General features: G+C 40.6%; 1 protein-coding gene across 3 annotated transcripts in view; it reads left to right on the forward strand.

Annotated features, from left to right (window-relative positions):
* LOC134536213 (tRNA N6-adenosine threonylcarbamoyltransferase, mitochondrial) overlaps positions 1 to 15,649 on the forward strand; it is a 26,486-nt gene continuing 10,837 nt past the window's right edge. The window contains exons 1-8 of one of the 3 annotated variants that reach the window (XM_063375873.1): positions 1 to 1,963; positions 4,931 to 5,064; positions 5,730 to 5,854; positions 6,909 to 7,037; positions 10,378 to 10,582; positions 11,516 to 11,664; positions 11,740 to 11,942; positions 14,880 to 14,993. In XM_063375873.1, coding sequence (XP_063231943.1) covers positions 1,962 to 1,963; positions 4,931 to 5,064; positions 5,730 to 5,854; positions 6,909 to 7,037; positions 10,378 to 10,582; positions 11,516 to 11,664; positions 11,740 to 11,942; positions 14,880 to 14,973 — 1,041 coding nt within the window. In that variant the 5' untranslated portion in view covers positions 1 to 1,961 and the 3' untranslated portion in view covers positions 14,974 to 14,993. Of the gene's footprint in view, positions 1,964 to 3,873; positions 4,195 to 4,930; positions 5,065 to 5,729; positions 5,855 to 6,908; positions 7,038 to 10,377; positions 10,583 to 11,515; positions 11,665 to 11,739; positions 11,943 to 14,879; positions 14,994 to 15,649 lie in introns of those variants that run through there. The other 2 variants (XM_063375872.1, XR_010075775.1) reach the window with 2 other exon arrangements.

Raw genomic sequence — 15,649 nt, forward strand, 5'->3', positions numbered from 1 at the left:
TGTATCTATAGTGTATGCAAGTAAAATTGTCACTCTTGTAAATTTTAATGATTCCAAGAGCATGGTTAAGAATTTTTGTAAAAAGAAAAAAAAATTGTGTAAAAATAAGCAAATCCATCATCTTACTTGCACAGGTGGATTAAGTCCTAGTGAATTGAATGTGATGAACCAGTGAAGGTAAGATGACAAATGTGAATTTGAAGCAGAAAATGGAATTTTCATCTCAGAAAAAAATTTGTTTACTAAAATTGATATAATCAGAAATAACCACATATTAAGTAACTAGGCATTTTCAACTGAAAATAAATGATTGGACTTTTAACTTCATAAGCTGCAGCTCGTGATTGTAAGACAGACTGAAGTAGGGGGCTAGTCGCGTAGTCTATGAATGTTGGAAGTGAATTTACTAGGAAATGAAGTGGTATCTGGTTTGCGGTTGCGATTAGTCCTGACGGCAGAAAAAGGTGAACTGGCCAAGGCTGTGAAGCGTGCACGCGACTCCGGCCCGGTATCCGGGAAAACGTGTGCAGAAGGAATAATTCAAGCCATGTTCTCAGCCTAGTCACGCTAATCTATGAAATTGTTATTAATGAACACACAATTCATGAAATGAAAATACTCTTTTATCATTTCTTGGTTTTACAAGTTACAATTAATAAGTACAATTACAAATCTGGATTGATTGCCTCGTCAATGGTGGTGGCAGCTTTTCGCCTCGCTGCACCAAGCTGCAATATGTTGCACTGAGGGGGCTTTATAGTCGCACAGACACTGGCGAGGCACCAATGTGCTGTAACAGTCTGAGTGGATTGAAGGAGAACCAACAGGTAATGTGCAAATAGTTGTCCATACAAATAGTTATGGGTTGGTGCTGCTTGGATTCATGTTTTTGACAAAGTGCTCTAGATATTTTACAAAAATATCAGGTCATCCAGCCACTCTCATGAACAATTCCAACTGATCTAAAAATTAACTTTGCATTCTAATTTGAGGGACAATAGTGCGAGTGCAAAATGTCCAGCTGCTTTCAAACAACAAACAGCTATAATATTTTGACCTGTTTCACCATGCCACCGCCCAGTGATCCTGTGACAGAACCGGGTTGAACTTAGTGATGCAGATATAATTTACAATTTAAAAATGAGATTGGTCTGGGAGGGTGCCAGGTTAGCCAGGACGTCTAACCTCGGGGTTGGTGTGGCTCACTTCGCTCAGTAGTTGCATCTGTTAGTATAGACTACCAACTAATAGCATCTTTGAGCGCTCCCTTCTCATGGGTAGGTTTGGCGGAGAACAACTGAATAAAACAAACATTTTGACGGGCATGGTTTGATTCATACGAGCCAATGTGCTGGTACTAAGCCTGAGTCAGTATGCTACAAATTACACTGTTAACATATTTTGCACTTAACGTTACTCATATACGACCTCTGATGGGCGCCCTGCTATACAAAGATTGTAGTCTGCCCTGTACTTTTTTTTTTTTTTTTCAAACTCCATGGTGCGGCGGCGTGGCGACGAAGATGTTATACGGCGGGAGGGTCACGCCCTGCACCGCAAACTGGTCCAGGTATTTGTGGTGAATTAGGTACAGAAGAATTTGGTTGATAAGATTAAACGGCATGGAGAACTCGGTGAAGTAAGCGTTGCAGCTTCAACACGTGACTTATCATGTCCGTCTTGTGCCGTGAACTCCTGGAGACATCACGTACGTATCACATACTGACGCCAACCGCCGGTGCTCCCTCTGGTCCGCAAAGGTCGTTATGCCACAGCAACACTGGCTCCGAAATGCGACGAACACGCCCGAGCGTGATCTTCACAAAGTGTAAGAAAGTGCACCGCAACGAACGCCGCGACGACGACAGCGCCCGGCCGGGTGTGGCAATGCGCCTAATTAAACTCTTGATTATTTTGTTAATTAGAACAACCAAATTAATAACAATTTAAAAGAAGGGTTCATGTAAGGGTAATTATGTCTAATTGTCTTATAAGCATATGTTGTGTAATTTGTTTCTAAGTCCAAAACTGGTCGGGTCGGTTTTCCCGCGTTCCACGCGTTTAGGCGCGAGGCCGCCGGGCGGTCTCGCGCTGAGTCTGGATCGGGGGCTCACAGGGGTCGGACGCTTCGCGAACGTCGGGCCAGCACTTCTAGTTTCTCATCAACATTTCAGCAATAGTGTAAGTTTCTACAAACCTTTCCATTAGCTCGGCGCCGACCCCACTTAAGTCGCACGATACTTCGTGCGACACTTAACTTAATATTTAATTCCCTTTAGGGATTTTTAACATAATACGTAAGGCCATGTCCAGTTTAAGGACCGCGTAATATTGGCACGCAGTTTTCGGCTCCAGTAGCCAATTAATTGTTATCGTCGAGAATCTTGTGAAAGACTGAATAACTTTCATATTGTAACTTTCATCATGTTTTAGTGTAATTGGTAACATGTGTTTTAAGTGACCATCTTGCCACGCATTGAGACTTTACGCGTACGTCGCTCACTGACGTGATTGAATAACTTTTCGAGTCTGTAATTTTGTCGCAAGCTAGATTGCAAACCACCCTAATCACGGGGACTCCGCTATTAGTTAACTTTTCTGTATAATTTGTCGCGTCCACAACTCCGTGACTGTATGCTAAATCTTACTCAGAGACACGTAGCCACAGCTTCAACCCGTCGATCCACTTTGCAATCTATCCTGGTCGCGCGTATTATTCACCGGCGTTTACGTGTGTCACAGCGGTACGACAACGGACGCGGCCAGTAAAAGGACCATCCAGTGTATCGACGTTGAATAAAGTGCAGTGTTCTGATAATCTGTTTATTAATTATTTTCAAGGCGTCGTGGGTGGCCTAAACAGCCCAGGTAATTTCTGAACGTAATTTTCAAACTCCGAGACGCACTCCTGCCTGCAGCCACGAGGCCGAACCCCCGTTAAAACCCTGAGATCTTTTACAATACTAATAATTAATTAAAAAGCTAAAACCAGGCAGCGGGAGTGGCGTCAATACATAAACCTTTAATAGATGCTTTACGTACAATTTAACTTCTAAATATCTTACAGTTTGCTGAGTTATATTACCCATGTGGGAAACGACTAACAGAAGGTTTAAATTTGTGGGTATTATCTGTATGGTATAGTTTTATTTGAAAATCACAAGTCATGACAGGGACTGTTCGTCGTATTTGGGCTACTCCTTTACCAGGAGCCAGATAATTGATAGGTATATTATTAAATACAATAAGTGAGCACTACGTATTATATCTGGCCTGCGGCCGCAAAAAATATTATTACCTTCCATAAAATCTTATTAGAATATAATACACTGGTGCTCATACAGGTACCTAACATAATCTCTAACTTGACTCGTATGGACGTAATGCAAGGGTGCTATCCGTCAGTAGAAGCTGTTACTAGCGGGTGAAGGCCGGCCATACTATCATAGGAAATACGATGTATAATTATGTGTGTTTCAAGACTTGCCGATTATCCATCCGTGACTGAACATTTGTTGTTTTCGTAGGTACTCTTCGTTAAAGCGTAGTTTGCAATTTAATGAAAATCCTAGAGTTAATATTGTTTAGCTGCAATTTATATTTTACTTTGGTGATGAATATTAGATTTTTTTAAAGCAAAAATAGTAATAATACTAAAGTATTCATTATTTTTTGTGATTTTTGAATACTCTAATTTTTTCTATCCCTGCTTTAACGAAACATACTTTAAAATAATAAACATAAAATATAATGATTTAAAAAAATTGAATTTAAGTTGGTATATTTAGTTTCAAACCTTCATCAACCTTTAATAAATAATTGGAAATTTTTATAGTATTAGGGATATTTCGTCAAATCACTGGCAGTGTGTGGTGCAAACCTTTGATTTGTTATGTTGGCAATATTCTAAAGTTTTCAACGTTGTGTGTTAACTGTTTATGAAGCGGCAAAAACCAAAATGTTTAAATTGGCATGCGGTTTATTTTCCACGCCTAGGCATTTTGGCTTATGCATGTCGGTGTTGGACTTAGTTTGTGTGTTTGTGTCTAGGCGTCGCAGGTTGTATAGTTCACTGAATAAGTGTGTAGTGTTAGGCATAGAAACTAGTTGTGACGACACAGGATGTGCAGTAGTGGACAATGAAGGAAATATTTTAGGAGAAGCTCTGAATTCTCAACAGCAAGTTCACTTAAGGTGGGAATGTAACCTAACAACATCCTACTGTCAATTAATTTTTTTGTAATTTTAAAGTTAAGGGGCTCCTTAAAAATATCCTCCTGAATGTAGTTTTATATATATACACTACTAATGTAAGTTGATTATGTAAAGAAACACCTCACCACTCACCAATCACCTGCCCCCAAGGACTCTTGTGTTGGGAGGGGCCCAGTGCCATGTAATGTATAATATTGTCAATATCTTTTTCTTTTTTCTTGTATCAAATTTTCCTCTTCATGTAAAATATTTGTATACTCTTTTTAAAATAGACATTTCTTGACGGGGGGGTCCCCCATTTAAAAAATAAAAAAATAAAAAAATAAAAAAATAAATTCCCAACCTACAAAGGTGGTTTTTAATTCAGATAGGATTCTGAGAATTTTGATATTAGCTAGAGACGACTATGAAGATCAGACATATTACGGGAGTGAATTGTGAGCGTAGCAAGTTCTGCTGGAAAAAAAAATTTAAGTTTTGATGAATATATATTTTAGTAGTTTCCTAGTGTAGTGGTCTTGAAAAAAGAAAAAAAATATATATAAATATATAGAAATTGTGTTTTTGTAAACTTCTAATGTCTTAAACTTCACTGCTGTTTGGTCTACTCCCGTGTGTGACCTTCAGTCTGTTTTTCTCTCACACTGTGGGTAACAGCAGACAGGGAGCGGCCCAGGTGGCTACGGAAGGCGGACGTGGTGTGTCTCGGTGGCAGGCTCGGGGGCATCATACCGCCCATCGCGAGGGACCTGCACCAGCAGCACATAGAGCGCGTGGTGGGGGAAGCCCTGAGTGCCTCGGGCCTGCAGCCGGGCGACCTGGACGCCGTCGCAGTCACGGTCAAGCCTGGTACGGTTCCCGTGCTGTCCCTAGCAGCACTAGCGGGACTTCATACAGTAATTATGGGGCCATTTTGAGGGTATAAAGGTAATAAATTCCTAACAGCTTAAACAAAAGTAGTAAACAAACAAAAAATATTCAAGCAAAAAAAATTGTGTAAAAGTAACTAAACAAAAATCATAATGGTGAATAGAGATTTAAGTGAAATACAATATCAATGGATACAAGTATTAAAAGTTATTGCGGGGAGGCGGACAACACGCCCCATGACCCACACTGTCATTAGTTTGTTAATAGAAAACACATTGAGGCCTTCGATCATGCGAGAGGCAGGGGTCGTCTGGCTGCTCCATCACGGGACTGACCTGGGACACATGGTGAGGAGAGAAGGAGCGACCCCAGACTGACAAATCACGAGTCGTCACCGTGGCAGTGTGGCATTGCCTTCCACTGCAACGTTATGGGTTTGATTTCCACAGAGTTTAGCTAATGTTGGCTTGTGGGTTTTTTTTACGTTACTACTGTTTACTCCATGTTTGCACTTGGTTGTAGGGCTGAGCGTTTTACGTACGTGGGTGGATGTGCGACCCGCCCTCCGGAAGTCTGCCGTTTGCGCCCGTACGTGTCGGCATCGCTGTCACTTCTGCTAATGCCGAGCTGTGGTTTGTCGGCAGGTCTGCCCCTGTCGCTGCGGGTGGGACTGGAGTACAGCAAGCAGCTGGCGCGGGCAGCAGCTAAGCCCCTCATCCCGATACACCACATGGAGGCGCACGCGCTCACCATCCGCATGACTCGCCAGGTATCCTCGTGCGTCGCCCACATACAGTACCCCTCGGTACCTCCGTCCTCGGTACTAGTACATAATCCCTTATTTTCAAATAAGTAATTTGTTACTGAATTTTCTTTTACGTGCAATAATGTCAAGTTCTATGCAGATTGAGATCATAAAGCTGTTGTTTACTAAACTAACTATGTATGTTGAGTTTATTTCCATCTGAGTAAAAGTAATTTTGGAAATATTAAATATTTGACGCCCAGTTTTCTATTACGTGACTTCTACTTTCAATCACCGGCGAGATTCACATTTTTCTGTGTGTTAAGCTGGTACCACTTATATCTTAATCAGAGACAAAGTTTACATATGCAGCTACTTCTCATTTGTAGGGTTTAATTGCACACTTTCGTGGGTGAGAAACTACGATATATTGCTATTTAGTCACATGCTGTAGTGACAAATTCTTTACTAGCTTTGATTATTAGTAGTGTGCATCCTGTTTATAACAATATTGTCTACTGCAGTTAACTGAGCTACAGCATTTAATTTTTGTTGTTGTAATATTGTAAGAGTGTCAAAATTGTTCTTTTAAAATGTGCTAAGGATTTAAATATTCCTTGCAAAATATTCCTTGAAAATTATTACTTTCAAAATTAAGGAAAGACTTGAGATTATCTCAACACTGCTATTGAAGTATAATCACAATGTTGGTAGTAACAAAAAAAAAAAAATTTCATTGTCTTCCAACTAGATATTTATTACATACTACATAAACAGAATAAAAAAAAATCCAAATCTGTTTCTAGCATCAATAACAAGTTGGTTTTAAAAGACTCAAATTTGAATAATTCAATAATAATGCATAGAGCAAATCATTTTGTCTTATCATAATGTCTTTGATTTGTTTAGAATACGGTACTTGAATTCTATTCACATGTTATATCATTTAAGAAATTTTCCTTACAGTGTAATCATGATCTTCATAAACGCTGTGTAGTCGTCTAATTGCGAGATGTCGGCTGCTGTGGACTGCAGGGCGGTTGAGCAAGTGGCTGGTGGCTGGTGGCGACTGCCGCAGGTGCAGTTCCCCTTCCTGGTGCTGCTGATCTCGGGGGGACACTGCCTCCTGGCCGTGGCGCGAGCCGTGGACAGCTTCCTGCTGCTGGGCGAGAGCTTGGACGACGCGCCGGGCGAGGCCTTCGACAAGGTGCGTGTGCGTGCGTGTTCCCCGAGGACTCCAGATTAGCGCAGCGGGTGATCCTGTGAAGTTTGGTAGCAATTGGAGCAACATAATTATCTTTTTTTGCATTTATGTTAGTGATGGCCCGATATTCGATATCCGATATCGGAGATTGGTAATATCGGCACATTTTTCAATATCGGACATCGGTAAATACTTGCGATATTTTGATAACCGATGTTTGCTCTCGCCAATAATACTTCTCACATAACCTTCACCGTAATTCCAAGCTTATTTTCCGCGGGTGTAATTTATCTATCTTCACGTCACCATATTACCTAGTAATTTCAAGCATATTTTCCACAGAAACAATTTCAAGCCTATTTCTTTTTTCTGATACTGCAATGCATCCCGACGGTACAATTCTTCCATGTGTACACAAATCCCAGTCATTAGTGCATATTTATTCGTTTCAGATATTCGCAAAATGTTTTCGCTTGATGAATTTTCGAAGTTCACTATGTGTACATAAATTGAAAACATAAACGAAAATAATTACGATATTTAATTTAATAAGTGATGTAGCCGTAAGTAAACATGAAGAAGAATAAAGTTGCTGCTTGATATAACAGGCATTTTCTTTCCGTGTCGTTTCATGGTCGCCAACTGCTGTTCTACACAACAACATTACGTAAGTTTTTACAAAAGCTAAAATATGAAACGTGTTTACGTAGGGCAAGTTGCAGCAAAGGTATTATGTTGGCTATATTGAGTGCATTGAAAACAACATAAATAAAGATGTGTGGTTTTATAAACTCTGCAGTACGTTTCAAAGTTGTATTGAAATTACTTTTCACGTATTTTTAACGTGTTTTCGCACCAATAAATGGAGTGATACACATGAACAATGGTCACAAAATTTGCTAATTGAAGACCTTCCTTTCTAGCGTGTCGTTTACCGTGATGAAATGTTACAAAGGGTACAAAAGTTTGATGTTTTTGGCGGTAGCCTACAACTCACGTAGTTTAGGTTCCCTACCACGTTCGTGCAACTTCGGATTTCTCTCAAAAATTGAAATTAAAAAAAATCGAAGTGTTAGGTTAGGTTAGGTCAGTCACAACATGCTTGAACTTCTGATTTAGCGGCTGAAGTGGCGTTAATAAACTTCGGAAATCTTCGGAAATTCTTGCAGGGAACCGAAACTACGTGAATTGTGGGCTTCCCGTTTTTCGGACGGTATTTTTCGTAGATTACAGTTGAGACACTGGACTCAGTACATGCAGGGGCTTGTAATTCATACATTATAAGCAAATACACTAGAGACTAATACCGGACAGCTACAATATTTCTCAACAATTCCCCACAAAAATCTGAAATTTGTTTCCTTGTAGTTACAATATGTTTTTTGCATACTGTAGGTATACCTACACCAGAATATTGCTTTATCTGGCCTTGAAAAACAATTTAAATTTTTAAGACCTTGAATTTAGAGAGCTTATTTGTAGGCCATTATGATAAATTCATTATTAGCTTTCATTTAATGTGAATTTACTATATTTTACATTTAATAAAAATAATATACATTCACATATGTATGTTTTATTAATATTTAACATTTTTCATTATTGTCTCTAACAATACTCCAGAACCACAATTTTATAGAATCAATGTTAGAAATGAGATAGGCCTATTATCAGAATATCGGAATATCGGGTATCGGTTATCGGATCGGTAAATTTGGAAATATCGGAATCGGTATCGGTATCGGGTTTTTGGATATCGGGCCATCACTAATTTATGTGTCATATTTTCAATACCAATTATTACAAAAATATATTTTTTTAGTTTTTTTTTATATATATAATAAACAATTAAACACGTTATTAGGATTGAATTCAAGCTGCATTGAAGAAGTCATTTTTTTGACTTTTAAAATTTCACTCTTGAGAATCTTGGTTGAAATTTTTTTCTTCCTTAAGGGGCCCGCCTACCTGGTCACACAGACGGTGTGCAGAGCTTCAGGAAAAACAACGCGATTTCAAAACTACTCAAGATATCTGAGTGGGGCCTATTTACGAATAGCATTTAAGAGTTCGCTGAGGGCCGAAAAGTACTTTTAATTTCGGATTAAGTTTTTAAACTGTATTTTTAGAAGCGTTAAAATGTCTAAAACGAGTGTTTTCAGAGTAATTTTTAGGCATAAAACAATCAGTACAGATTCTTGAAAGCACTTAAGGGGCTTGCATAACACCTTTATCTTCATTTCTCCGCCATATAATGTTACGGTCACCGCTCAAAATTCACAGTTATCCTGTGACGACGAGACGAATGCGCGCCAGTTCAGAGCCTTGCGCTTAGAGGCTATACCGCGCTGGAAGCACCAGCGAGCGTAGCGCTTATCATCCCCCCTCACTAACACACATACACCCCTGACGAGGCGGGCCCCTTAACAAGAAATGTGTTCGCTGGAGCATGATATATTTATTAATTTCTTCAAATTGTTATAATTTTTCAAATGGTCTTAAAAGTGAAAGAAAGGAAGGAATATTCTGTGTTTTTTGTTTAACCTGCTAAAATGCATTGTACGCTGTTCTATGCACTGTTTTCATCGGACTTCCTTGGCTTAGTGTGTCACGTTTTTCTTTTCCCTCCTTTTTTTTTTTATAGCGTTTCCACCTCTTCCTTTAGAGGAAACTATTTTGTGCTCACAGATTAATAGTTTATAAAGCTTTCTTAAGCTTGCGCTAGGCACACTTTTTTTTTTCTGTTGGTCTTTGAACAGTGATTTAGTTGTGAGTGACAGTGCTGCAGGACCACTCACGGGTGTAAGTAAGTAGATGCTGTAGCCGTAGCGTATGGTTTATAGAAGGCATTGTAGAGTCATTTCGTAGTCCTGTTGTTCCTATGTTCCCTTGTGACCGCCATAGTCAAAATTTTGTTTCTCTTAAAAATTAAAATGTGTGTAGTCTATCTTTTGTTAACTGTTAGTATTTAAGTATTCTAATATATCTGTATCGCCAACAATGGACATAGTAAAAACACTGTGCCTCGACAATACAATTACCAAAACTAAATGTGCAGACAGTTCCGGGAGTGAGGCTAACTGTGTGTGTTTTTTTTAAATATATATTTTCCATTTTTTCCTTATAAAGTTCCCTTTTTCCGACAAAATTTCCTTATTAAATCCCTCAAAGGCCCCAAATTTCGCATTAGCCGTATGTATCCGCGTTGTGGGCTGTTACTCCGCAACCACCCCAGCAGAAAACCTACTTCTTCAAGTCACATTGATTTTCGTGTCTTCAGAATGACAATGCTTGAACGTTGTCCAATGCTGAGAGAGACGGTGCGACGCGAGGATGCTTGCAGACGGCTCGCCGCCTGAAGCTGCGGAACCTGCCGGAGTTTGAGAGCCTGTCGGGGGGCGCGGCGCTGCAGGCGGCGGCCGCCAGGGGCGACCCCACCGCCTTCCCCTTCCCCTTCATGCTGGACCGCTACCGCGACTGCAACTTCAGCATGGCGGGCCTCAAGAACAAGGTGCTGCGGCACATCCTGCGCCAGGAGTCGCTGCACGGTGCGCACGCTCGCTCGTCATCTCCCCCCGCCTCGCAAGCTCTGGGGCAGATCACACATCGTGGGCGTACAAGGAGAACCCACCAAGTCCATGAGATATTCATATGACAAAGTCCAGTTCAATGTGTTTCATGACAAGTATATTATTATGTTAGATTAAACATGTTTCAGTACCGCATATATTTAACAATATTTTACAATATTTTACAAACCCATATGAATATAAAAATCAATTTTTCTCATAATTTCATTATATGGACTTAAAGGGTTTTCCTTGTACGCCCACTATATTTTCAGTGTGACCTTGGATTTATAATTTTGCTAACCATATTAGGCATTTACATATGGTCAGAGGGAAAGATACTACTGTAATTTGCCTGTGCAGGGGCTGCATATGTGAAGCAAAACATTTTTTTTTTTTCAAATCATGTAGTGCAAACCCTTGTGCAAGTTTTTCACTTTGGAAATAGAAATAAATTTTTCACTGTGTGGTTGAGTATGTGCCTGAATAATTAAAATAGCTCAACGGTTAATGTAAAGCACCCTTGAAATGCGGCGTGATGCTGTGTCTCTCACCTGCTGACCGGCTCTGGTGAGCGACATGCTGGCTGCTGCACTGGTGTTTGGCTGTAAGAGGGTAAAGATCTAAAAATAAACCAGACAGAGAAAGAGAGAGTGCACGTACGTATGTGCGTGTGTGTGCGTGTGCATGCAGCATTTATGGCTTTCCTTTCTCTCTGAATGTCTGTCAACTGACACCGTACACAATCTTCGCATGTCCATCCTGACAGGTTCTTATGATGTAACTGTGCCTCGACACTATTGTTTTGACATGATATTCCCCATGCTTTCAACTGCAGCCGTCCTTCAGAGAAGGAAAGCAGTGTAACAGTTGTGACGGGAGGCAGTAAGGAGCGAGCGGGCTGTGTCGCAGGCGTGGAGGCTGACGGGCTGATCCCGGGCGTGTACGACCTGTGCGCGAGCTTCCAGTGGGCGGTGGCACGGCACCTGTGCCAGCGGCTGCAGCGTGCCGTGGAGTACGTGGCCCTGCGCGAGCTGCTGCCCCCGGAGCGCCGCATCCTGGTGAGTGGCGCGGCAGAGCCCGTGTCGGCGCTGCGGCGACCCCGGGCATCGAGGCAGACGCGTGTGTGTTGGCAGGTGGTGTCAGGGGGAGTGGCGTGCAACTCCTACATCACGGAGCGGCTGGCGGTGGTGTGCGCGGAGTACGGCTACACGCTCGCTGTGCCCCCTCCCCACCTGTGCACCGACAACGGCGTCATGATCGCCTGGAACGGCGTGGAGCGCTGGGTCGTGCGGGCCGGCGTCACGACGGACCTCGACTCGGTCGACTTTCAGTCCCGGTGAGAGTCGCGACACTGCACTGTCGAACCTGCTTCCTTTCTGCTCTGTTCTAGATAAAATGAGTTGTAAAATTTTTTTTTAGTTTCCCAGTTTTGATCAGGATTTAGATAGTATAGTGTGAATGCTTCCAAAATTTTAGTAAAAATTAATTCATTTGTTTAATGTGACATTAAGGAAAATTCCCAATTCTAGTAAATTATACTTTTTTTTTTCTAGTTCTAATTTGTGTATAAATAAGTAGCACATGTAGGTTCACTAAATTTTGATACACATTTGGGTTTATAAACAGCATTTAATGTTTCCAATAATACAGTAGAGTCTCGCTAATCCAGGCTTTTCCGGACCAGACCCTGTCCGGATCACCGAAAGTCCGGATTAACCGTAATCAACTTTAAAATTATCAAAAACAAGTTTTATAGGCTAAATAAATATCTTTATGCTTTAAAATCAACGGGTTTTTATTATAAAGTACTTAAGAAACTTAGTACATATGTATGTAACTTATAAATAATAGAATACATTAAATTTACAATTAATTTACATTTAATTTTGTGTTGAGTTTGCGTGATTGCTTGTAATGTTACGCCTGACAGCCAAACACCTTGTTCACAATGTTGGCAAAGCCCGGTCTAAAGTTTAATTTTTTTTTTTTAACGTGCTTCTATTACCCAGACTGTCCTTACTCACCATTTTGGCAGAAAAATCTTCAATTTCTTTCCAAATTTTTTTCCAATCAGAAATAGTTTGCTTTCCCACTTCTAAATCTTGCGCAATTCTAGTTAATGATTCACCCGCATCAATACGAAATAAGGCTTGGTGTTTTTGCTCCATTGCTACAGTCACTATCTTACGTTTAGTAGCCATTACGTTGCTCTTAATAAGTGCACACAATACAACACTCGCACTGATAAAAAATAACTGCCATGAGCACTTATCACCAGCACAAGTAACCATCGACTGAAGGAAACAAATCAAAACTTGCAGGTATAGAATGAGTCACTTTTTGGAAAACAGACGATGAGCGGAAAACTAGCGGTAAGACTCCCGGCAACTGAGGGCAAGAGGACCCTCTCTTAAAAATGTATTTTCTTATTTTCCTTTGTCACAACATTCTTTTTCATCATTTTTTTTTTTTTTTAGATCCGTCCGGATTAGCAGGGTCCGGATTATTGTGACTCTACTGTATCTAAATTCAGGCTGTAGTGTATTTTTGAGTTAAATTTTACCAAACTAATCTAAATATGTGTTGACTAGAATATCTGATTCAAACATGAACTGTATTAAATGGTACCGTATTTACTCGTGTATAGCGCGCCCTCGTGTATAGCGCGCACCACGATTTTTGCAACTAATTCCAAAGAAAAAAAAATTGAAATTTTTTTTTTCCCCATAAATAAATTTTACTAACATTTTGTGGTACCTGATTATTTAAATTGATGTGTGGTGATGCGTCAGGAAAATACATAAACTCTGCTGTCTAAACGGAAGATAATGAAGCGCTATGTCGTCACAACTGGTACGTGGAAGGAAGGAAGGGAGGGAGGCGTGCCGCGCTATGTTGCTAAGCTGGCGCGGAGAACTTGATGACTCACCGGTGAGGAATGGAGGAAGAGAAGAAGTTGCCGGGGGAGGGGGGGGGGGGAAACTGGTGACAACATTCTCTCTTTCTCTCTCTCTTTTTACTAGCTTCTGAGCTGGCTTTCTGTAAAGGGGGGAGGTCTAAAAATAAACAAGAGACCATGATGTGCGAGCTTGCGCGCGCGCGTGTGTGTGTGTGTGTGTGAAACAGAGGCCTTGTTGCTTGTGCGTATGTGTGGGGGCTGGCCAGAAACGTCACCCGTCACCCGGCAGTTAACGACTTCCACTCCTCCCCGCCTCCCCCCCCCCCCCCAAAAAATTTTTTTTCCCGTGTATAGCGCGCATCCTTATTTTTTTCCTTTACTTGAGGGGAAAAAAGGGCGCGCTATACACGAGTATATACGGTATGTATATAATATCATAGTAAACAAAGAAAATGTTAAGATTAAAGTGTGAGCACCATGGATACGATTGTATTGATAACAAAACATCTTGTGATTTATTCAAATTCATTTTTATATTTCCTAAAGACGTAAGCTATGAACATCGTAAAACTGTGTAATTATTGTGATGAACAATTTGAATTTTGGCATAAATACACTCTGGTGTATCTTGTGAATCCAGATTCCTTGCATGAATTAGGTTTTACGGCTGAGCGTCTCAAAGCAATCTTGAACAAAACATACATATAGCATCAGATATTACAAGAGCAAACAACAGATAGTTTTTGCCTCGGTTAGGGTATTGCTATTTCTGCGGGTGAAGCAGGATCTCTGGTACATACAAATTGCTGAGAGGATTGTACGGCTAAGCAACTCGATTATAGGGGACATATAATACTTTGGGAAGCCTTCTTTTCACAGACGAGAGAGCCAACGCCCGATCGTGCATCTTATGTTTTTTTTTTTTTTGTTCATTGTAAAGAGTTAGGTTATCTACATTATAAATACTTTAAAACATTGTGGACGGTTTATTTGGTTAGGATAGCTACATTAAAGATACTGTGAAATCATGTAAACGGTTTACTAGAGCTGGATAGCTACATATTGAAAAGTTATTTGCTAAGGAACCATAAACTGATTTTAGAGTAATTTTAATGTAGCTATACTTACCTAATATAACCAACCATCCACAATGTTTTAAAGTATTTATAATGTAGCTAACCTATCCTAACCGACCGCAAAATTTAATTCCACGCCGGTTCATACAATGAGATAGAACGGGGGGAAAAAAAGCGAGCATGAACTTGGGGGAACTTCGGGTGTGGGTATCTCGCCCGTGAAATGAAGGCCTCCCATTCCCCCCACCGCACCCATCAGTGCCGCGAGAGTTGCGATGGAAGCACGGCCTGGTTGCAGGTGCATGCTGGGGGAGGACGGGCGTGCGGACGTAGAGCACGCGCAGATCAAGTGCAAGTGGATCAAGGACGGGCGGCTGCTGGGCTGGGAGTGAGTGATCCCTGCCCCTGGGAGGTGCGTACAGGTTCAGTCTTTTAACATTTTCTCGCATAATCGTCACACCTATATTTTAGGGCGTTAAAATATGGATTAAAAAAAAACCTCTCGCGTAAATGTCACATCATGTTTTTGGTCCCGCCATTAGATTCTGAGCGCTTTGTGTGGGTATTTTTTTTCCGTATAAAACAATGTATTTTAAAGTAGAAATCTAATGTCTATTCTGACATTACCACTTATTTAATTTAGGGATATATGAAGTTTTTCTGATGTGTAAATTTTCTCTTAAAGATGTTTTTAAACATATAACCTTTATCTGTTCGTTTGTGTCACTGCGGTGTACCAGTTGCAAAAATTTAGCCAGCGCTGGTTGGCATAATTTGTGTTTGGTTATGTTGCTTCCCGTATAGAGCGCGCACACGTAGTTGAATATTGATATTGTGCCGATTGCATGCAGCTCTCTCTTTCGAGTGCCGATTTAACTACTTTTGATGGCCCGCACTCTTTTTTATTGGTGTGTACTTCCGACGATAGTTACGCGTTCGTTCAAACTCCCATTCGGATCACAGATTTTTTTTTTTCCTTCTATTTAATTTTTAAGAAAGGTTTTTGCTGCATGACTTATTAATTTAAATTGTTTTGCGTGCTCTTTTATTCTTCAATTTTTAAATAAA

Source organism: Bacillus rossius, chromosome 10 (assembly GCF_032445375.1).
Source record: "Bacillus rossius redtenbacheri isolate Brsri chromosome 10, Brsri_v3, whole genome shotgun sequence".
Taxonomy (NCBI): Eukaryota; Metazoa; Arthropoda; class Insecta; order Phasmatodea; family Bacillidae; genus Bacillus; species Bacillus rossius.